General features: G+C 39.5%; 1 protein-coding gene across 1 annotated transcript; it reads right to left on the bottom strand.

Annotated features, from left to right (window-relative positions):
• Positions 1–17: 17 nt before the first annotated feature.
• Positions 18–23,493, bottom strand: MDH1 (malate dehydrogenase 1). Its single transcript, XM_043468872.1, has 9 exons — positions 23,166–23,493; positions 18,179–18,277; positions 17,042–17,138; positions 14,571–14,746; positions 12,187–12,309; positions 2,138–2,314; positions 1,568–1,681; positions 925–1,014; positions 18–356 (listed from the first exon to the last, which is right to left on the bottom strand). Exons 1-9 carry the CDS (start codon positions 23,166–23,168, stop codon positions 231–233), a joined length of 1,005 nt encoding a protein of 334 aa, XP_043324807.1. The 5' UTR covers positions 23,169–23,493; the 3' UTR covers positions 18–230.
• Positions 23,494–23,500: the final 7 nt, after the last annotated feature.

The following is a 23,500-nucleotide window of genomic DNA, read 5'->3' as shown; positions in this document are numbered from 1 at the left end:
TTAGAGTCCAAGTCATCTTCACTTGAATATATATTTATTTTAGAATGCGACACTAACAGCACGATGATAAACCGTCACAAACTTGTACCAAGAAGCACACAATCTTTAAAGTGTGTTGTTTTTCACAAGTTATTTAAGTATGGCATTATTATTATTTTGTACTAGAGTCAAAGACGACATTTAGATTCTTCAGCTTTGGGGCATTTAGTAACATCGAAATGATTGTCTAGTCAGGCAGAGGCAAGAAATTCAAATGCAGTTTCTTTCTCTTCTGCCAGTTCCTTTGCAGTAAGATCCATCTTCTCACGTGAGAAATCATTAATAGGGAGACCTTCAACAACTTTCCAGGTCTTATCCTGTTTGAAAATAAATGCAAATTAAGAGATTTATGATTAAACTAGAAGTTGTTCCAGCAAGCAACAACTTAGTTTGAACTTAATTTAGAGGAGTATGTTTTAAAATGTGAATCTAAAGAAGCAAATCAAAATCCAGATCTTAATTAACATAATTCTGATAAAAACTCAACATTTGAATTTGAAACTGACTGAATATAGAAAAATCATCTTTAAATTAGGTTTTAATTAGCAAACATAAAAAACTATTGACTTCAGTACAGTTTTAATACAGAGCGACAATACTGAGAACCATTGTTTCATTTAAAAGTAAGAGAATATTTATAGATATCCAATATGAGAGGCATAGTAACAAAAAGTGTCTAGTTGGGAGAGTTGAAACTTGCTTTCCAGATTAATTTCAATCTTTTAGTGACCTGAAGTTGTGCTCACATGATTTTAAAGCTGAGAAAAATGTCTAATTTAGTAAAGGAACAACTTTCTAGACTAAAATATACCATTGTTAATAAAAACACACAACTGGTATCCCATTAGGGGACAGAGGGTTTAAAAAAACCCCACACTACCTTACCTTGATTGTAACAGGGAACGAGTAAAGCAGATCGTCAGGAATACCATAGGAGTTGCCATCCGAGATAATGCCCATGGACACAAACTCTCCCTGAAAAGAAGTAACAGTCAATGTTTTATATTCGCATGGTGATAAAATTCCTTTTCATAACCGAAGGACACATGAACTAACAAAATTAGACCAGGTGATAGGTTCTTATTGATACTCTGTGTGTAACTTCATTACTGTACAAAGAATCAGCATCAGGCACTTACACAAAAAGGCAACTTCCATGGTTACAATCTCAGTCCACTCTTCCAATCCATGTGTGAAGTAGGCCAGAGAAACATAACCCTCATTTTATAAATGAGGAAGCTGGCGGCCCAATATAGGTTTGAAGAAGAAAAATATGTTTGGTGCTTTCCACATTTCGTCTCATTGACCTTATAACCCTATAAGTTAAATGCCATGTAAGAGATGACAAAACTGCTCAGAGAGGTTAAGCAACTTTCCCAAGGTTACTCACCTAGTCAGTAGCTGAGCTGGGATAGGAACCTAACTGGCCTGACTGCAAGGCCACATGTCTTTTTGTTTGTTTGATTTTTTACATTTTAGCATCAGAGGAAAATAAAAGAGTGGCCTGTGGAAGTCACTGAGTCCTCACCTCTGGGGTTCCAAACCAGATGTCTCTGACATGGTCACAGATGGCTTTTGCGGCCGACATCGCACTGGACAGTTTTCGTGCCTTGATGACGGCAGCACCGCGCTGTTGCACAGTCTGGGAGGGCAGGCAGAGACAGCAGGATTATTCCTGGGGTGAAAGGCTGAAACTACAGCTTACTGTGTCCCCTCCAAAATCACACAACTACCCCATGGTGGCCTTATTAGCCTCTTTCACTTAGAAGCACTAGTCTTCCTGAAAAGGGACAACTAAAGACCCACACAGAAAGCTGACTACACTTTATATGAAGAAATGGACCTCTATAAGATAGCTGGATGATTGGAGGGTATCTAGTTTTTTCCCACTTTATCAATCTTGACTGCCACACAGTAGATCAGATCGGATTATGATTGCCTCAGTATGACTCCCAAAGAATATATACACTCATTAAAGGCCTGCTGTCTTTGGGTTTCCTCCTGCCACCCACTGTGGGGAGACTCAGGTCAATAATGTGTGTGTCTCTCAAGAGTTCTCGATGCTTGGCTGTGAAGAGATCTCCTGGATTTTTCTCACCGTGATGAATTCTCCCTTGAGCCAGCTGTCATCTTTCAGAGCTTCATAAACACCAACTTCCTTTCCTTGCAGTTTCACTTTGGCATGGTTGACATCTGGATACTGAGTTGAGGAATGGTTTCCCCAGATGATGACATTTTTTACATCATCAGAAGTCACTCCAAGTTTAAGAGCAATCTTGTTCAACAAAAAACAAATACATTACTTAGACAAATTTTTTTTTGTTTTAAATTTCAAACTGTGATCTATTTGACAAATGTCCTTAAGATAAAAACCTCTGAAACTTTAAGAGAACACAGACTTATATTGATTTGTAAAAAAACAACAAAAAACCCCCCAAAGATTTTACTGTTTGGTAAGTTTCCCAAAAGAACTTAATAGTAGAGAAAGTATCTAAATACCCGATTGGTCAGAAACACTTAGGTGACATCTCCAAGTATTAACAACAAAACAAAGGTCACATTTATGTATTTAAGCAATATTAAACTTTGGTGTTTTATATTTGATTAAGCTACTATACAAATAAGTCATCCATAAACTGTAAGATGATCCTTACTTTTAAGCATTCTACTTCAATACTGTACCCTATAATGTTTAAAGCTCTTGAGGTAGAATCCACTCCTAGTTGTAAAGATGCCGTGAAGATTGTTGAAATGACAAGAATGGATTTAGAATATTACATAAACTTAGTTGATAAAGCAGTGGCAAGGTTTGAGAGATTTACTTACAGTTTTGAAATCAGTTCTACTCAGGGTAAAATGCTATCACACAGCATTGTATGCTATAGAGAAATTTTTTGTGAAAGGAAGACTTCATTGTTGTCTTATTTTAAGAAATTGCCACCATCACCCCAACCGTTATCAACCACCACCCTGATCAGCAGCCATAAACATGAAGGCAAGACCCCCCAACCAGCAAAAAGATTATGACCTGCTGAAGGCTCAGATGATGGTTAGCATTTTTTTTTAGCAACAAAGCCTTTTTTGAATTAAAGTATGTATATATTATATGTATATATTTTTTAGACATAATGTTTTTGCATACTTAACACACTACATACAAATAAAACTTTTATATGTACTAGGAAGCCAAAAAATTAATTGGCTGGCTTTATTCCTATACTTTACTTAGAAAGTGAAAGCACTCAGTCATATCCAACTGTTTGCGACCCCATAGACTATACAGTCCATGGAATTCTCCAGGCCAGAATACTGGAGCGGGTAGCTGTTTCCTTCTCCAGGGGAATCTTTCCAACCCAGGGATTGAACCCAGGTGTCCTGCATTGCAGGTGGATTCTTTACCAGCTGAGCCACCTGGCAAGCCCAAGAATACTGGAGTGGGTAGCCTATCTCTTCTCTAGCAGGTCTTCCTGCCCCCAGGAATCGAACCAGGGTCTCCTGCATTGCAAGGCGATTCTTTACCAGTTGAGCTACTAGGGAATTCTAATACTTGGTTTCCTGTAATTTCTTTCTAATTAGATAGCAGAATTTATAAGGATCTAAAATAGAAAGGTTTTAGAAAAAAAATTTAAAAGCTGATGTGTTAGGGTTACATTGTGATTTTTCTTCCCTTTACATTGCAATAAGAACGAAGGGAAAAAAAAATAGTTGTGCCAGAATCACAGCTTTTGCATACACAGATAATTAACAGCAGCACCGCATCAAAGCTCTGGATGTGTGTTCACCATATAGCAAAGAGAATACAGCCTGATATTTTAGCCCCAAACTTGAAACAACTCAAAAGTCCTTCAAGAATGGTTAAATAAAGCATGGCTGCTAGCATAACTGACACCATCTTGGGCCCTTATAGTTTCTCCTATCCTTTAAAACTGACCTGTGAAGTGAATCACATCTAGGGCTTTGTAGTTTATATTATACGGTTTAACAAACATCAGGATCAGGTAGCCAGCCTCTCTGCTCTGCTGGTCTCCAAACAATGATGAAAACCTCCCTTGACATTCCTGGCACCCACGAGACCAGTTATCCGTTCATAAATCTTAATTCAGAAACGTCCTGTTTCAAAGCACCTATGCTCATACCCGAGGGTAACTACAAAATTGTCCCTGCGGCTCCTCTGTGGAACGGTGTGCAGCTGCAAATGTTTCTGGGTCACTGTCTGCCTGATCCCAATCCCACCCTGTGAGTAAGTTACCGTGTAACAAACTGACTCATTGGTTATATGGAGCTGCCTGCCTTGTTTTTGGTCTCAAGATGCCTTCTTAGTTTGGTGGGCACTTTTCATTCCTTCTGTCTTCCAACACAAACTGTGGTACATTCATATAAGTAAATAAATGGAGTAACAATAAAAAGAATGAACTACAGAAACATGTAACAACTTGAATGGCTATTAAAAGCATTATACTAAATGAAAAAAGTGTCAAAAGGTTACTTACTGCAGGATTCTATTTTTAAAACATTCTTAAAATGACAAAAGCATAGAGCTGGAGAACAGATGAATGGCTGTCAGAGTTTAGGAAAGGAGAGGGGCTGTGTAACTATAAGGAGGCAACATGAACAGGAGTTCTTTGTGGGTGATGGTACAGTCTGTGGTTACAGTAACCTAATATATATAATATATAGTTAGATGACACAGGATCATTCATAAAGACATAAAAACTGCAGAAATCTGAGTAAAGCTATTTAACAGTGTGGTGTGTAGTTCAGTCAATTTCCTAGTTTTGATAATGCTCTATAGTTATGTAAAATGTCATCACTGGGGGAGGAGGGTGGTAGGTACATGGGGTTCTCTGTACTATTTCTGCAGTTTCTTCTAAGTCTATAATTATTCCAAAATAAAAAGTAAAAAATGACAACCAACCAACCAAAATGATACAAATGAAAAAAGCCAATACCTAAAAAGTTTGCAATGCCTTGACTCATCTTCATGCTAATTTATTCAGTCAAGGAAAAAGCAAGTTGTGCTTACTTTCACTGACCCTTATAAGTTGAGACTCATTTTTTAAGTCCTAAAATAGATTTTAAAAATAACTTAAAATTTTGTTTTTGACATTTAAAATCACTTCTGATCTAATCCCTACTTCATCTAGAGTTCTGCAAGAATTAGGACTATTAACTACCATATCCGTCTTCACAAATGAGTTGGGTGGTTGGTTTCTGGGGCACCAGGCTACTGATCTGCTTAGTGGTAGGGGTAGAGTGATGTGCTATGCAAAGAGTACCATTTTCTGTGTGTGCCATGACCTGAAGGGACGTGCAAAGAACTGTTCTTACTTATATTTAGCTGGCATCATTGAGAAAAAGGAAAATTTATACTCAGGCAAGTGAGCCAAGATGTATATTATCAACAACTTAGAAATCCTAACTCTGCTGAATGTCAACTCCAAAGTACAGTGAGGACAAACTGCCTGCAGGCCTCTCCTCCCTACAGGAGGCTCCCCTGACTTCCTGTGTCCTGTTTGCCCATTTCCTCTTGTTCTTTAGATCTCCTGAGCTAATCAGCTTCTCTCTGGATAGCAAAGGCCAGTACTTGGCACCCAGCAGATGTGATTTCTGAATATCACGCAGGTCAGAGCTAAACTACCATGTACCCCGGATAGTAAGCAGCTCCTTGCTCCTTCAGGCATTTTCATGCCTGTCACACAGACCTGCTGAACAGTTTTTGATTCATTCTCCAGCTCTAGTTAATTTTCTTCTCTGTGATACTACCTAACTGGTTTCATTGACAAATTACCTTGCCGGCCAGGAGACAACATACGTAGCTCTGGTTTGTAAATACACAGGGGAATTCTGCAGGGGATAAACAGTCACTAGGCAGTGAGGCCCTCTGATTTCTAAAACAAATTATGTAAGACCAGTATTCATTCAGGGAGAAGGCAATGGCACCCCACTCTAGTACTCTTGCCTGGAAAATCCCATGAACGGAGGAGCCTGGTAGGCTGCAGTCCATGGGGTTGCTAGGAGTCAGACATGACTGCGCGACTTCACTTTGACTTTTCCTTTCATGCATTGGAGAAGGAAATGGCAACCCACTCCAGTGTTCTTGCCTGGAGAATCCCAGGGACGGGGGAGCCTGTGGGCTGCTGTCTGTGGGGTTGCACAGAGTCGGACATGACTGAAGTGACTTAGCAGCAGCAGCAGCTGTATTCATTCATGTAAGAAAAATTAATCTTTGGGTCTGTTACTTTTCTCACTGGATTAACAGCCTCTACAGGAGCAAGAAACAGCTCCTTCAAAAACTTCCTAACAGCTGTCACTGTGCCAAACCAGCATGCTGGAACATGGGCCAAAGTCAAAGTTTGTGGCTTTCTTCCCTCTTTCCTCACTCAGACTTTCACCCCACAAGGAAAACTGTTGCAGGCACTGGGACAAAGCATCATTTTGCTGTACATTGGAAAGCAGAGTTTTCCAATGCCTGCCTCCACTAAGGCCTCAGGTCAAACAGCACAGGTGGAAATTTGTTGGTGTTGTCATCATTCTACTGTCTTCTCCCTGTTGCAACACAGTGAATCACCATCTGGTAATCCAAAGTCACAGATGCAACACCTGTGGTACCACCTTTTCTTTCATAACAGCTCTGGGTGTGCCTATGAAGCTGCTTCAGTCGTGTCTGACTTTTTGTGACCCACTGCACTGCAGCCCATCAGGCTCTTCTGCCCATGGGCTTCTCCAGGCAAGAATACTGGACTGACTTGCCCTGCCCTCCTCCAGGGATATTCCTGACCCAGGGATTGAACCCTTGTCTCTTGCATCTCCTGCGTTGGCAGGTGGGTTCTTTACTGCTAGCGCCATCTGGGAAGCCCCATAACTGCTCTACAGTACCCCAATCTCCTGCCTCCAGTCATTCAAACCAACTCCCATTTCTTCCCAGCCACTGAGTGCTGGCTAAATAATAAGAAAAAAGACCCAGCCCACAGCCCAAAGCCTCTCAGGAAATATTTGTAATTTAAGCTTGTTATCCAAATACCTTCTAAATTAACTGAGAGATTTCTGAAGTGTGACTCTTCTCAAAATTTGGTTATATATCTCTTCATCATCATCATCATCAGTAATAATTACAGCAGCCAACCTTTACTGAGTTTTTACTAAGTGACAGGCATCAAGATAAGGTCTTAACATAGATCTTATCTCGTTTAGTGCACATAATTACCATATGAGATAGATAACAATCATTATCCCATTTTACAGCTTGAATACACTTTCTCAGGGTCACAGAGCTAGTGAATGGATTTAAGTCATTTGATCGCATTCCCACGTGATGCTAGTGGTAAAGAACCTGCCTGCCAATGCAGGAGATGTTAAGAGACACGGGTTTGATCCCTAGATCAGGAAGAAGGGCATGGCGATCCACTCCAGTATTCTTGACTGGAGAATCCCATGGACAGAGGAGCTTGATGGGCTACAGTCCACAGGGTCCCAAAGTGTCAGACACGACTGAAGTGACTTAGCATGCATGCCCCATACCATTGCCCCATACACACGAGGGTGTAGAGTTAGGTAGACCCTTTTACTGACTAGCTCTGTGACTTTGAGCAGGTTCCCTGACCTTTTTAGGCTTCAGAATTCTTATCTGTTAAACAGGAGATAATAACAGATACCTCATATGGTTACTATGAGAAGTAAATGACAAATTAAATGTAAAACATTCAGTTTAGTGTAGAAACTTAGATGTAAATTCTTTTCTCCTTCACTGGGCCCTCCAGAGCTGAAAGATTATCAGCTCTCAGTGTAAAGCAGTGGTTTTCTTAGCCAGACAGTAATAAGGAATTAGACAGTAATAAGTTTGTCATATTTTGCAGAAGCAGAATCCTGGGCAATAAGAGAAATTGTAACACGCACTGGACAAGCTTGAGTTAAGAACTAGACTATGAATTTCAGAAAGCTTCTGTTCTAAGGAGACTGGGAGAAAGGTGAACTAAGGCCTCCTAGGTCTTCATGTGGAAACAAAGAATAGATCTCAGTAATTAATGATTTTAAAAAGAACAAAGAATGCAAGAACAAAAAACTGTTATTAGGCAAGAGAAGTAACCATAACAAATGTAACAAATCAGTTGTAAAGACTCCCTTTTCTGTCCTGTTTCAAAGGTAAAGATCAATCAGAAGCACATTCTTGAGCTGTTTTGTAGCATCCAAAACCCCTTAAGCATTCACTCATCAGATTAACTGGAGTCTAAGGAATGAGACTTTGCTGACCCTTGTGACTTCACTCAATAGGTACCTGGATTTTGTCAACCTAGAGTGAACTTTGCCTCATTTTAATGCTAAAACCTCTACCCCAAGGACTGCCATTTTTGAACATGCAAGGCATGTATGTTTGAGCATGTTGTACTATGCAAGTGCATCTAGAAACCCAGCTTTACATGGAAGATTATACTCACTCATGAATATGCATGTTGTTATTGTTCAGTTGCTAAATCCTGCCCTACTCTTGGTGACCCCCATAGCCTGCAGCACATCAGACTTTCCAGTCCTTCGCAATCTCTCAGAGTTTGCTCAAACTCATGTCCATTGAATAAGTGATGCTATCCATCTCATATTCTATTGCCCCTTCTGCAGTCCTCAATCTTTCCCGCACCAGGGTCTTTTCCAGTGAGTTGGCTATTCACATTAGGTGGCCAAAGTATTGGAGCTTCAGCATCAGTCTTTCCAGTGAATATTCAGGGCTGATTTCCTTTAGGATTGACTGGTTTGATCTTCTTGCTGTCCAAGGGACTCTCAGGTCTTCTCCAGCACCACAATTCAGAAAAATTAATTCTTCAGTGCTCAGCTTTCTTTATGGTCTAACTCTAGGATCCGTACAAGACTACTGGAAAAACCATAGCCTTTACTATACAGAGCTTTGTGGGCAAAGTGTTGTCTCTGCTTTTTAACACACTGTCAAGGTTTGTCACAGCTTTTCCTCCCAGGAGCAAGTGTCTTTTAATTTCCTGGCTGTAGTCACTGTCCACAGTGATTTTGGAGCCCAGAGAAATAAAATCTGCCACTGCTTCCACTTTTTTTGCATCTGTTTGCCATGAAGTGACAGGACCAGATGCCATGATTTTAGTTTTTTGAATGTTGAATATTAACTCAGCCTTTTCACTCTCCTCTTTCACCCTCATCAAGAGGCTCTTTATTTGTTCTTCCCTTTCTTCCATAAGGGTGGTGTAATCTGCATATCTGAGGTTATTGATATTTCTCCCTGCAATCTTGATTCCATCTTGTGCTTTATCCAGCCCGGCATTTCGCATGATGCATTTCTACTCTGCATAAAGGTTAAATAAGCAGGGTGACAATATATAGCCTTGACGTACCCAATTTGGAACCAATCCATGGTTCCATGTCAGGTTGTAATTGTTGCTTCTTGACCTGCATATAGGTTTTGCAGGAGGCAGGTAAGGTGGTCTGGTATTCCCATCTCTTTAAGAATTTTCCACAGTTTGTAGTGATCCACACAGTCAAAGGCTTTAGTGTAGTCAATGAAGCAGAAGTAGATGTTCTTCTGGAATACTCTAGCTTTCTCTCTAATCCAATGGATGTTGGCAATCTGACCTCTGGTTCCTCTGTCTTTTCTAAATCCAGCAAGTACATCTGGAAGTTCTCGGTTCATGTACTGTTGAAGCCTAGCTTGAAGGATTTTGAACATTATCTTGCTAGCATGTGAAATGAGTGCAATTGTATGGTAGTTTAAACATTCTTTGGCATTTCTTTAGGATCAGAATGAAAACTGACCTTTTCCAGTCCTGTGGCCACTACTGAGTTTTCCAAATGTGCTGGCATATTGAGTGCAGCACTTTCACAGCATCATCTTTCAGGATTTGAAATAGCTCAACTGGAATTCCATCACCTCCACTAGCTTTGCCATAGTGATGCTTCCTAAGGCCCACATGACTTCACACTCCAGGATGTCTGGCACGAGAGGAGTGATCACACCATCATGGTTATCTGGGTCATTAAGGTCTTTTTTGTACAGTCCTTCTGTGTATTCTTGCCACCTCTTCTTAATATCTTCTGCTTCTGTTAGGCCCATACTGTTTCCATCTTTATCGAGCCCATCTTTGCATGAAATGTTCCCTTGGTATCTCTAATTTTCTTGAAGAGATCTCTAGTCTTTCCCATTCTATTGCTTTCCTCTATTTCTTTGCCTTGATGACTTAAAAAAGGCTTTCTTATCTCTCCTTGCTATTCTCTGGAATTCTGCATTCAGATGGATATATCTTTCCTTTTCTCCTCTACCTTAAGCTTCTCTTTTATTCTCAGCTATTTGTAAGGCTTCCTCAGACAGCCGTTTTTCCTTTTTGCATTTCTTTTTCTTGGGGATGGTTTTGATCACTGCCTCCTGTACAATGTTAGGAACCTCCATCCATAGTTCTTCAGGTATTCTGTTCATCAGAACTAATTCCATGAATCTATTAGTTTCTCCCACTGTATAATCATAAGGGATTTGATTTAGGTCATACCTGAATGGCCTAGTGATTTTCCCTACGTTCTTCAGTTTAAGTCTGAATTTGGCAATAAGGAGTTCATGATCTGAGCCACAGTCAGCTCCCAGTCTTGCTTTTGCTGACTGTATAGAGCTTTTCTATCTTTGGCTACAAAGAATATAATCAATCTGATTTTGGTATTGACTTTCTGGTGATGTCTATGTGTAGTCGTCTCTTATGTTGTTGAAAGAGGGTGTTTGCTCTGACCAGCACGTTCTCTTGGAAAACTGTTAGCCTTTGCCCTGCTTCACATTTTGTACTCCAAGGCCAAATTTGCCTGTTACTCTTGGTATCTTCTTGACTTCTATATTTGCATTCCAGCTCCCTATGATGAAAAGGAGATCTTGTTTTGGTGTTAGTTCTAGAAGGTCTTGTAGGTCTTCACAGTAAGATTCAAATTCAGCTTCTTCAGCATTAGTGATTGGGGCATAGACTTGGATTACTGTGATATTGAATGGTTTGCCTTGGAAACAAACCAAGATCATTCTGTTGTTTTTGAGATTGCACCCAAGTACTGCATTTCGGACTCTTGACTATGAGGGCTACTCCATTTCTTCTAAGGGATTCTTGCCCACTGTAGTAGATATAATGGTCATTTGAATTAAATTTGTCCATTCCATTCCTGTCCATTTTAGTTCATTGATAACTAAAATATTGATGTTCACTCCTGCCATCTTGTTTGAGCACTTCCAATTTACCTTGATTTATGGACCATCAGAGGGTAGAATGAAAACCACATTTCACAGAAAACTAACCAAGCAGATTACATGGACCACAACCTTGCCTAACTCAATGAAACTATGAACCATGCTGTGTAGGGCCACCCAAGATGGACAGGTCATGGTAGAGAGTTCTGACAAAATATGGTTCACTGGAGAAGGGAACGGCATACCACTCAGCATTCTTGCCTTGAGAACCCCACAAACAGTATGAAAAGGCAAAAACACATGATACTGAAAGATGAACCCCTGCCTCCAGCTGTAACCCCCACCACCCAGGTCATCAGGTGTCCAATATGCTACTGGAGAAGAGTCGAGAAATAGCTCCAGAAGGAATAAAGAGGCTGAGCCACAGCGGAAATAATGCCCAGTTGTGGATGCATCTGGTAAAGTCTGATGCTATAAAGAACAATACTGCATAGGAACATGGAATGTTAGGTCCATGAATCAAGGTAAATTGGAAGTAGAATATGAGAAGGATATAAAAATGAAAGTGAAACTAAATATAAAATTTAAATCAATTTGATTGCTTATCTGAGTGAAAAAAGCAGAACCACATGAAACACACAAAACTCAAGCCTTTTTTTTTATAATTTCCTATGTACCTGACAAAAATAATTAGGTACCATTATGTGAATTATCTATACTAATGACTAATTTTTAACCACTGTACCAAGAGGACATTAGCAGTGACATGTGATTAAAGAAAGGAAATGGAATATAATGGTGAAAATTAAGTACAAAGTTCAGCTGCCTTAAGAGATTAGATTTAAAGATGTCCTAACAAAGTGGAATAGCTACCTACTAAAACAAAACAAGGAAAAAAGTACAAACTAAGATCCAGTTACTTTAAGGGTGAGAAAAAAGGTTTAAAGTTGAACACTTAAGATTTGAAAAGGCATCTTTCTTACCTGAGCTTTAGCTCGGTTGTGATCCAAACGAGTCAAGCAACTGAAGTTCTCCTTGGGGATGGACGGTGCCGACTTGGAGGCAGTCAGGCAGTTGGTATTGGCTGGGTTCCCCACCACAATAACCTAGGATGTACAAGAGGCACAGCAGAGCTTCAGACCATACACTGATTTAAGTAAACCAACTTATCAATAGGATAGGACTGATGTAACGTGTGGCCTTTTTATCAAGTTTGTGTGAGCTAAATACGTATAGTTATTACCTAGTGTCTAGATTCTAGGAGGTTTCTATCCTCCCTTCTAATATTTTTTTTTCCTCTTGTTAGTATTTGATGTGACTACTGAAAACATTTACTAAAACCACCATTATATATACAAGTGATTGTGGTTTTGCTAAAACAGAGACAGCATTTATTTTCTTGCCATAAAAAACTAGTAACCGAAAGCTCTATCTCAGGGTTTGAGTCAATCATAAAAATTTCCTGTCTCATAAAGGTAGCCCAAGAAAGAAATTCTTTGAGGAGTTTGTTTTAGGGCAGTGATTTGCCCTTATGAGTGAAAAGTGTTTCTCATTCTTGCCTAATCCTAAGAATTAACTGGGATAGTTGCTAAAATACCAGTTCCCACCCCTTCATACTCATACAATCTCTTCAGGAGAAAGCACTTCAGGCTTTTTTTCTTTTTGAAAGGGGGACACAGTGAATTACAATACAGCATAGGAAAACAAATACATTAATTTTTTTTTACAAGTCTTAAAAATCTTTAATAAAATGATTTAAAAAACTTACTGTGAAATTGTACCAAACTTACAGAAAGCTATAAGCATCTTACAAAGACTAACTCCCACATCCCCTCTACCTAGATTCTACAATTTGCCCCATCTCTCTCACCTTCTGTGTGTGTGCATGTGTCCACACGTGCGCACACGCACACGCACACACACACACACACACACACACACACACACACACAGCCCTTAGTCTTTTTTGAGTCTGTCCATGAGCAAGCTGCAGATATGATACTCCAATATCCCTAGCTACTCCAGTGTAGGTGTGTCTTTCCCCCTAGAAAGACATTTTTGGCTGAGAGGTAATTACTCTGCAAGCAGCACAATAACTCCAAGCAGCCTTGTAATTTTTTTACTAAGAGACCTGGGGACTTCTACTCAATTTATTTTTATTATTTTCTGTTAATGATTACAGAAAATAAAAGTTAACTACTTGAAGTAAAGTCTGCACAGAGCAGAAATTCAGGTGTTTATGAAGTATTATAATAGAACATTATAAATGGAAACATTAGAAAATCTTATAAAATTTTCTTTTAGCTTTCTTTGGATTCAGGATTGGGAGAAAGAAGTGTATTAAAATCAGTAAAACCTCTAACCAGCAAGCCTTTTTGCTGTGACAGTTAATTAAGTTCTAGGTAGGTAGGTAGTACTGTTAGTCATTCAGTTGTGTCCAGCTGTTTGGGATCCCATCGACAGTAGCCTGCCAGGTTCCTCTATCCATGGGATTCTCCAGGCAAGTATACTGGAGTGGATTGCCATTCCCTTCTCCACAGGAGCTTCCCGACCCAGGGATTGAACCTGAGACTCCCGTGTTGCAGGCAGATTCTTTACTGTTTGAGCTACAGGGAAGACTTTCAAGTGTCTCTGGTGGTTCAGCTGGTAAAGAATCTGCCTGCAATGCGGGAGACCTGGGTTGAATCCCTAGGTCGGGCAGATCCTCTGGAGAAGGGAACGGCTACCCACTCTAGTATTCTGGCTGGAGAATTCCATAAACTTTATAGCCCATGGGGTCGCAAAGAGTCCAACACACTGAGCAACTTTCAGTCTCTTAAGTTCTAGGTAACTGATACTTAATTGGTAAAAGGAGGCTTTACTGTAAGATAAATTTAAAACCAATAGGTTTAACACCCAGAAGTCATAACTGACTCAACTCCTCAACAGACAAGTATATCAAAATTCCTCTGGATTGAGAAAATCTGAGCACTCAGAAGCCACCACTTCCTGTCACTGAGAATAAACACAGCTTACAGCCATCTTCCTTCACAACCACACACAAATCCAAATGTCTGAAAAAAAGTCCTGTGCAGCTAAAAGGGCACCAGAAGGTTCTGTGCCTTTTCTACAGGTTTACAAACTAATATTAAATCTCCATGTCATAGTCAAAATATTTTTAAGCCCCTCAGAATATAGATTTCTACACTATATGAACAAGCCCTGGAAGGGAGGGCTAATCAAGCAAAACCCTATACCTGTATTTACTGACCGTTGTACAGAACTGGGGGAAAAAACAAAACAAATTATTTCATTTTCACTTAAATGCTGAAAGCAGAAGTTTCAAATGCTGATAGTGAAAAACCCTGTAAAATATTCTGTTGGTCACCTTAACTGACTTCTTGGCGTATTTGTCCAAGGCTGCACCCTGGCATTTGAAGATTTTCACATTTGCTTTGAGTAAATCTTTCCTCTCCATGCCATCCCTTCTTGGCATGGAGCCCACAAGAATGGCCACATCCAGGTCTTTGAAGGCAATCTCTTCTTTATCTGTTGCGATGACATCTGTGAACATGGCAATAAATATGCAGAGCTACTTAAACACCGAAGTCTGAGGTTTTTTCATACTGAATCTACCCAGTAACTCTTCCACTTTGCAGCAAATGTTTACTTTTACAAATCACAGTGATCAAAGTTTAAAGGGCCTAAGAAAAGAAAGGCAATATATTAATTCAACAACCATAACATAAGCAGAAATGTCAATACATTTATTTTGCTTATCTTAATTTCAAAACTCTGTAGCTTTCATCTTTTATTATGATGCAAGGTATAATATACCTTTCAAAGCAACATTAATTATTCATATTAATTACCACCGATAACACAAAAGAGAATCTAACTCACCTAACCTTTAAGTTACAGTTACTTTAAGTTTTAAGGTATCACCCAAATTAAAATCGTGCTTCTTGAGGAGTTTTTTTCTGTAAGGAATAACACTGAGAGATTTATTTTGTCACAGTTAATTTTAACATTTTATGTGCTGTGTGCTTAGTTGCTCAGTTGTGTCCAACTCTTTACGACCCCATGCGCTGTAGCCCGCCAGGCTCCTCTGTTCATGGGATTCTCCAGGCAAGAATACTGAAGTGGGTCACCACGCCCTGCTCCAGGGGATCTTCCCAACCCAGGTACTGAACCCAGGTTTCCCGCACTGCAGGCATATTCAAGCCACCAGGGAAGCCCAAACATTTTATAGGTGAAGACAATGAAATTTAAAGAGATCAATTAGCTACCTGTCAAAAAGGAGTGGGACTGTCATTCAAGTCCAGATTGGTTCAGAGTTCAACCACTATGCTGCAGTCCAATAAACATATACCACAATATTTTCTGATTAAAGAACATACAGTTGATCCTTGAACATAGGTTTGAACTGTGCATGTCAAGTTTATATGTGGATTTTTTTTCCCATAGTAAATACTACAGTAAGGTACAATCTGAGGTTGGTTGGACCTGCATATACAGAGGAAGTGTGAACAGAGGGCCAACTATAAATTGTACTTGAATTTTCCACTGCAGGGAAGGTTGGCACCCCTAAGCCCTGAGTTGTTAAAGCATCAGCTGTATATCATGGTTCTTTAGGTGACTGTATTAAAAAGGCCATGACCAGTGCTATAGACTGGATGTACTCCCATAAAATTATATGTTGAAACCTAATTCCCAGTGTGATGGTATTAGGAAGTGGGGCCTTTGGGAAAAGATTAGGTCATGGGCGGAGAAACCCTCACAATGAGATTAGTGCCTTATAAAGGAGGCTCAGAGAGCTCCCTCACCCCTTTTGCCATGTGAAGACACAGTGAGATGTCTGTCTATGAAGCAGGAATTGGGCTTTCACCAGATATCCAAGCTATTGGCTTTTTGATTACTGACTTCCCAACCTCCAGAACCATTAGAAATAACTTCTGTTGTTTATAAACCTATAAACTCTATGGTATTTTTGTTATAGCAGCCCCCAAATACTAAGACAATCAGAATATAGTACTGTCACTGATAAATGTTTAGATCAGAAACTTGTGTCAATTAGGCTGCTGTAAGTCCCCAAATAATCATACATGAGAGCACCAGTTGGAGAAAAAAACAATCCATCTTCTTCCCAGTCATGCAGCCTTATCTGCTGAACCTTTATATTCACAGCTGACCAAGGTCAAGCTGACTATAACCTGGGTACACAAGAGTCAGCAGAGGGAACTCAGCAGAGAAGGGAATAATAAGAAAAAAGCAAACAAACAACAACAAAAAAAAACCAAAAAAAAAAAAAAGAAAAAAGCAACGTAGGAAGCTGATTTGGAAACAGTGGGTGAGGAAAAAGATCCAGCAGAACAGCTCAGACAGGGTAATTAATGCATTCTCTTACATAACTTTGCAATCAAATGACTGAGGTGGCAGAGCAGCCCTCCCAGTAACTGTTTATTGAACAGACACATGAATTCTGAGCATGGTTTCTCTTGGGCATCTATATATTTTTGATTTGTGCAAGTTCTTTGAGAGTATTATTAATTCTTACCCTCCCTTTCCCAAAAAAGATAATGATGAAGGTAGAGCTGAAGAACATTCAAATTAGTTTACAGCCTGACCTAATATTTTAATGAATCTTTCAATCAAATTTAAGACCTCTGTCTTGACATTTGCTATTTATTTATTCATTCTTGGTATACATACATCTTACCAAGTCATAGTAGTCCAAAAATAAAAAACTTTTAATGAAATAGTTTCTGATTGAAAGGCCAGTTAACAAAGCTCTAAAATCTACTGTTTTAAAGATATAAAATACTATAAAATCCCTTTCTCCTCCACTCCCCAGCTCACCTTTCAGGAGGGGAAGGGCACAGTCTTGCAGCTCCATCAGGACACCATCCAGGACACCCATCATGGGAGTGATATCCAACAACACAAGAATGATAGGCTGCCAGATAAACAGCAAGGACAGCATCTGTCAGTGTTGGTTATGTCATTTAGTCACAGAAAAAGTCCTTTTGCCGAGTTTTTGCTAATTGGTGTGTATATGTGTGTAATTCCCCTTAATTAATGATAATTATTTTAGGAAGTCAGGTGTCTAACAGCAGGCTACTCTAAAAAAAAGGAATACTATAAAACCAGCAATAGTTTGCTAACAGACACATTAAGAGGAATCACCTTTACTGAATTTTAAAGGAGTACATGGAAGAAATACCAAATTGAAGTGACATGCCACACCATGCTTTTATTGTTGATGGCTGTGTATCCAATTTCAGTTCATAAAAAGCTAAGCACAGTATCTTGCATGAAGGAAGAACTTGATATCCATGGGTAAGGACAATGGATAGATGATTATCATAGAAAAGGATTTTAGTATACATTAATCAGACCTGCTAGGGTAGAGGGAGGTGGTGGTGCAATTGCTAAGTCGTGTCTGACTCTTCTGACTCCAGGGACTATACCTTGCCAGGCTCCTCTGTCTGTGGGAGTTTTCAGATAAGAATATTGGAGTGGGTTGCCATTTCTTCCTCCAGGGGATCTTCCCGACCTGGGGATCAAACCGAGGTCTCTTCCACTGAAGGGAGATTCTTTACTGACTGAGCTACCAGGGAATAGAGGGTACCTGCTTCAGACTGGGAAACTGATTTGCCTGTCTAACTCTTCTGGGTCTAAAGACCATTTGTGAACAAGAAAGTGCTGATTCAGCAGCTTTCTCTCCCATTTGACTCTCCATATCAGTTACTGTCATTATGACATTTGCTGGCAGCACCAAGTCAACAGTACATGGAACAGTTATAATTTGCAAAGCATTTTCAGTGCCCAGAGGGGTGCATGGAATCTGCCAGATTCCATTTATAGTTGCGTGTCTCGGATATTTATTGGAATTATTCATTCCTTTAATATTTAAAAATTTATTTGCAACTAAATACAGGGTTTTATTGAAAATGTTCTTACTTTTACTTAAGATTTATTGACACTTGCCCCTACCTGGTCTTTACCGAAGACAGATCCATTTCCAATACTGTAGAGCAGTGAATATGCAATTTGACCAGCTGCTCCAGTCACAAGGACTCGGATTGGTTCAGACTGTAATGAAAGAGACCCATTAACACCTTATTTAAAAAAGGCTACTCTACCCTAAAGATGTTCATTATTTTCTCTATAATAAGACAACCACATACTTTAAAAGCTAATGTAAAATTTTAAAGACCATTCACATCTGGCTTAGTAGAGGATATTCATTCCAGACTTGTCCCAGTAAACAGAGCATGCACAAAGCAATCGAGTGACTTCTGGGACACGTGTCCTTTAGCACATTTATGTGGTGTTAGTTAACTCTCCCTGCTATCTTTGATTTACCTATAAAATTTTATCCATCTCTTTTAGGATATTTCACCACTAAAAATAGTCCTAACAATTTTGATGTGCATCATATGATGATACGAACCCCGGCGGCTACTAGAACCTTACAAATCCTGTTATGCAAATCCCCCCACTCCCTTCTGTTCACAAGAATCCTTCACACAAGGAAGAGGAACAGAGGTTAAAACCTTCCATTTACAAGGAACCAGAAAGTTTATTAATCATGATTCAAGTCCTTGGGGGAAGAAAAATAAATCTACTTAAGAAGAAAAAATGAAAAAAAAAAAAGAAAAAAGTGATGGATTAAAATACATTTTATCTGAATTATAATCTGGATTGTAATAAATTTTAGCAATAAGTAACAAACAACAGTAGTAACAGGTAGTCACAGCTGACAACCTGATTCCAAGGGAAAATTAATATTAAAGGGGAGGGAGAGGAAAAAGTACAAAGAATAGAAGGAAGTCACAGACCTTGAACAAAATCTGAACATATGGATGAAGAGTATATGTATCTAGTACAGAGTGATGACCCTGAATTATTAGAAATAAGTTAAATTAACCTCAGAGAATTAAAAGGAGAGACATATCTCTACTAAAAAGAGTTGAACAAAAAAAATAAAAAATTAAAAAAAATAAAAAGAGTTGAACAAAAATCCCTGGAAACTTAATGGGTAAGTTTAGATGGAAAAATTCAATCAAGGGAATTGTTCTTTTCTCGGACAATGGTGGGTAGATGTACTTCCACTCTGTAAGTGGTAAATGTGTCACCTCATTTGTTACCCACATGAGAGAAGTGGCTGAACTGACTGGGGAGAGAAGCATTAGGTTTCTTTATATTAAGAATTCCCTCTTAAGAGGGGCCAGCTCTTGGCAGTTTGGTATCTATAGAATTCAGACGGGAAAAAGAAAAAAATCTCAGGACAGTGTCAATGTTGTAGAGAAATGAATCTGAACACTGCAGACTATGTATGTGTTTCTTCCTCAGCGATGCCCAGAGTGAGTAGAGAACAAGGGGAAAAGCTATGGAGTTTCTTCCTGACCTTCTGTGTCTCTTCCCTATACTCTTCACCAACTTCCCCCATGCTTTCATATCTAAATAAACAAAATAAGATAATTTCTCAAATAATCCAGTTTAAAACAATACATATTTATGTTCCCAATAGGCTTTAGGTTTTAAAGAACACTATGTGTTATTCTATATATTTATTTTCTATCACATGGCCTTTACATGTTTTAAATTCTGTCATTTCCCTCTCTTTCCTTGTAGTACATGATAATAGAAATGACTGCGTCTCCCTCTTTAGAATGCAAGCTCTTTAAGGATAGGGGCTTTGTCTATTTTTACTGTTGTATCCCAGCTGCCTAGAACAATGCCTGGCATGTAGTTAGAGCTCATCAAATATTTGCTGAAGGAGTAGCTGGGTCTTGTAAAATTACTATCAAAACCTTGGGAATGTAAAAGAATTGTTTGGAAGCAAACCCAACATGCTTTAAAGATTTGTTCTATATACTTGCACTGAGAAGCTTGAAAATAGTGACAATAGTTCCAGGTATGGTTAGCAAAATTATTTAGCTCAGTAGTTCTAGTGAAAGTCTTTTATTATGTACCTTGTACATAATACATGCCAGAGAATCCATTAGTGAACCATATGTAAGAAACAAGAGGATAAGGCAGTTTTTTAAAAGAGGAGGCTAGAGATGCAGTAGAGTGATGAAGAGATGGCTTCTAGAGCCAGACTTTCTGGTTCAAATCTGGATACATCAACTCAGCTGTATGTCCTTAGTCAAGTTACTGTATTGTTTCTCTAAGGTTAAGATGGAGTTAATAGCAGCTACCTAACAAGGCAGTAAGGATTGAGACAGTTAACACACAAAGTGGTAAGACTAGTATGGGGCAAGCACTCTAATAATAGGTCTCTGTCACCACATAGTTTCCCTCTAAGGACTCTTGCAGCTTATGTTTATTTTCCACTATACTGTGGAACTCCTGTGAGAACAGTCTGCCTTTGACTCAAATTTGCAGTCCCATATAGCATTCAAAAAGGATATGTTGAATGAAGGAAAGCAAGGGTTAAGAGAAATATGAACACATGCTACTTCAATGAAAGCAACCTAGAATAAGAAATGAGGGGAAAGTGACTACTACTACTATGTATAAAACTTAAAACCTCCCAGAAAGCAGGTAGATGGTTAGAATAATGCAGTCAATTTTAGGCATTAATTTTAGCTACTAAAAAAAAAGGGGGGGGGGGTTCCAAGTATCACAGTCCCTAGTGAAGGGATTGTGGGCAACTAATAAATAGCCATTAATCCTATCTCAGCAGTTTCCTTCCTGTGTATCACTGAGCAAATTATTTTCATAGGTAGGTAATTCCATCTCATTATAAGTAGTATGAAGCCTAGTGTCTGAATCTCTGATGATGAAACAGAAAAGAAAGCGTAGTATTTGGTTCTTCCTGCTCTTTGCATCATTGCAGTTGAAAAGCAGGAGGGTGGGAGATTCCCACTGACTTTTCACAATGTTACAGTATGCAGAGGTTACTATTCTTTGCTTAGATATCTGGGCAGTCTGCCAACATTCAAAGAAGGAATGTCTTTGCTCTTGGCAGGGTATTAATGACCTTCCTGCAGATGCAGGCTCTGTCCTAAGCAAGTGTTCAAGTCTTTTGTTTGTAAAGTTTGAATTTAAGTGTTCCTTCTGTTATTCTACAGAAAGATCCATATATTCCACTTTTACTTTCTTATTTATACATATTTCTGTTATATAAAAGACACATAAACAGTATTCAGATTCTTTCATACAGTTTATTCTTGCTGTCATTCCCAATGGACACAAGGAAAGGATCCCCTCCTTTAAAAAAAAAGACAAAAAACACAAAAAGCTGATTTTTAACAGCTTTACACAAGATGGCTCTTTTGTAACACAGTGACTGTTTACACACCCTCCTGAGGAGGCAAGGCGATTGAGTCATCTGACAGGAGGATTCTTCCTCAAGGACATTATTTGGTGCTCCAGTGACCTTCCAGGGGTCAGGCCTGCCTTGATCTACCACGCAGGAAAAACAAAGAAAGAATGGGGGCCCAGGATCTTTGTGTGACCTTGGGAAAATCATTTGACCTAACCATACTTTTGAAGATTAGAGGAAATAATTTCCAAATTCCCTTCCAATTCTAGAAATATAGTATTCTCATTGTAAAACCGTCAAGTAATATAAATGCTGATATATAATTTAGCTTGTATTTGCAGTATGAACTTGCATCTGCATCCAGAACTTCAGCAACTAAAAATAAAATTTCAGAATGACTTACCTGTCTAAATGACAAAATATGGTAAAATGGAAAGAGTGTGAGGCCCTTGGAGGCAAACTTGTGTGACCTTGAGAAAACCACATCCGGTTTGGCTTTCAGTAAACTCAATTTTAAGATGGTCAAGATTTTTTTAAAAGGTTCCATCCAGTTTTAAAATTATGAAGTCTGAGGTTCTCTGTTAATAGGTACCTCTGCTTTCTTGCTAAGATGATTAGGTCAGAAACCACTGAATCCATCGTTTAAATGACTAATTATGTTATCTGACAAAATAAGTAGGGAATCTAGGTTTATCACTGAAAATTGGAAGCTGTTCCCACTGGCTCCTTTTCAAAGGTGGAAGGAGTTATCCCCGTGCCCTGAAAACACGTCTTTTCAGGTTCTGGAAATGTTCCAATTCCTTCAAATATTTCCCCATTCATTTTAGTATTTTGAAACAATGGAGAAAAACCATTCTCAACTATAAACACAAGTACTGAAGCAATTTCTCTCAGGTTGATATCAAATGTCACCTTCAACCAGCATGCTGATTATTCATACGTCAGAGTTCCCTCACCCCCACCCCCTTCCTTCTCCCTTTCAAGAGAGACAAGATATGGAGATCTTGGTGTCCAAATCTTCATGACAAGATGATTACGTTGTGTAACATTTAAAAGTGCTGGTTCTAGAATTCGTAACATACAGATTAGTAAAAAACACCGGCACAAATTATCTGTCTAGGGGCGCCGTCACTGTAACATGTACTGGCACAGAAGGAGATCAATGAACAGGTTTTAAATCACATTTCGTGAAATTAGACATGGCGGAAGCACTTCTCCCGAAAAGGCAGATTGTAATCCCGAGCATCACCAGATGCACTACCTTTGCATTGAGGGCATTCTGCTTTCAAACGCTTTGTGACAAAAGCCCTTAAAAACACTGTAGGCTTAAGAGGAGAAAAGAGGTTAAGGTCCAACACTCCGCATTTCAAACCTTATCGGCCTTATCAATCCCCCAGAGCGTGCTTGGGAGAAATCCCCCAGTTTCGTATTTTGTACCCCCAACATGCAGAAGGGCTGAGATCTCGCCTCGCCAAGGCCAGTGATTTCTCTAAAGTCCTTCTGAGAACCTCAGTTGGAAATAAACTCTTTCCCAATAACTAACTAGGTCACTGCGACAGTCCCCAGAAGATGAATCGAGACTTTCCAGAGGGCGCCAAGGACAATTCCTTGGACAGCCTTCCCCCAACATTCCTTCAAGCGCAAGAAACGCCACATAGGGGCGCGAAGGCCGTAGGTGGGCAGCATGCAGGGGCCCACACTCACCATGATCGGGAAGGGCGCGGACACTTTCTGCACTTGCCGAATGAGCCTCAGGCAGTCGGGTCACCTCTATCGCGGAACCGACTCGGAAAGGGCGAGCGGTGTTAGAAAAGGAAAAATTCGGCTCCCGACCGCGAGGCCCTCTGGGAACTGTAGTTTACTCTGCCCTGATTCTGGCGCAATCTCCAATGCAATTCCTTCAAGTGTTAGAACTACACTTCCCGAGCTCAGAGGTTCTTCTCACGCTCTGCTCCCTGCGCTCTTCCCCGATTGCAAAGTAGTCCCCGAGGGCGGGCGGTTGTGATTGGAGGATTGCGACAAGCGGATGATTTGGGCTC

The sequence above is a fragment of the Cervus canadensis genome, chromosome 5 (genome assembly GCF_019320065.1).
Source record: "Cervus canadensis isolate Bull #8, Minnesota chromosome 5, ASM1932006v1, whole genome shotgun sequence".
NCBI classification, from domain to species: domain Eukaryota; kingdom Metazoa; phylum Chordata; class Mammalia; order Artiodactyla; family Cervidae; genus Cervus; species Cervus canadensis.
This window is presented reverse-complemented; position numbering and strand designations above follow the sequence as displayed.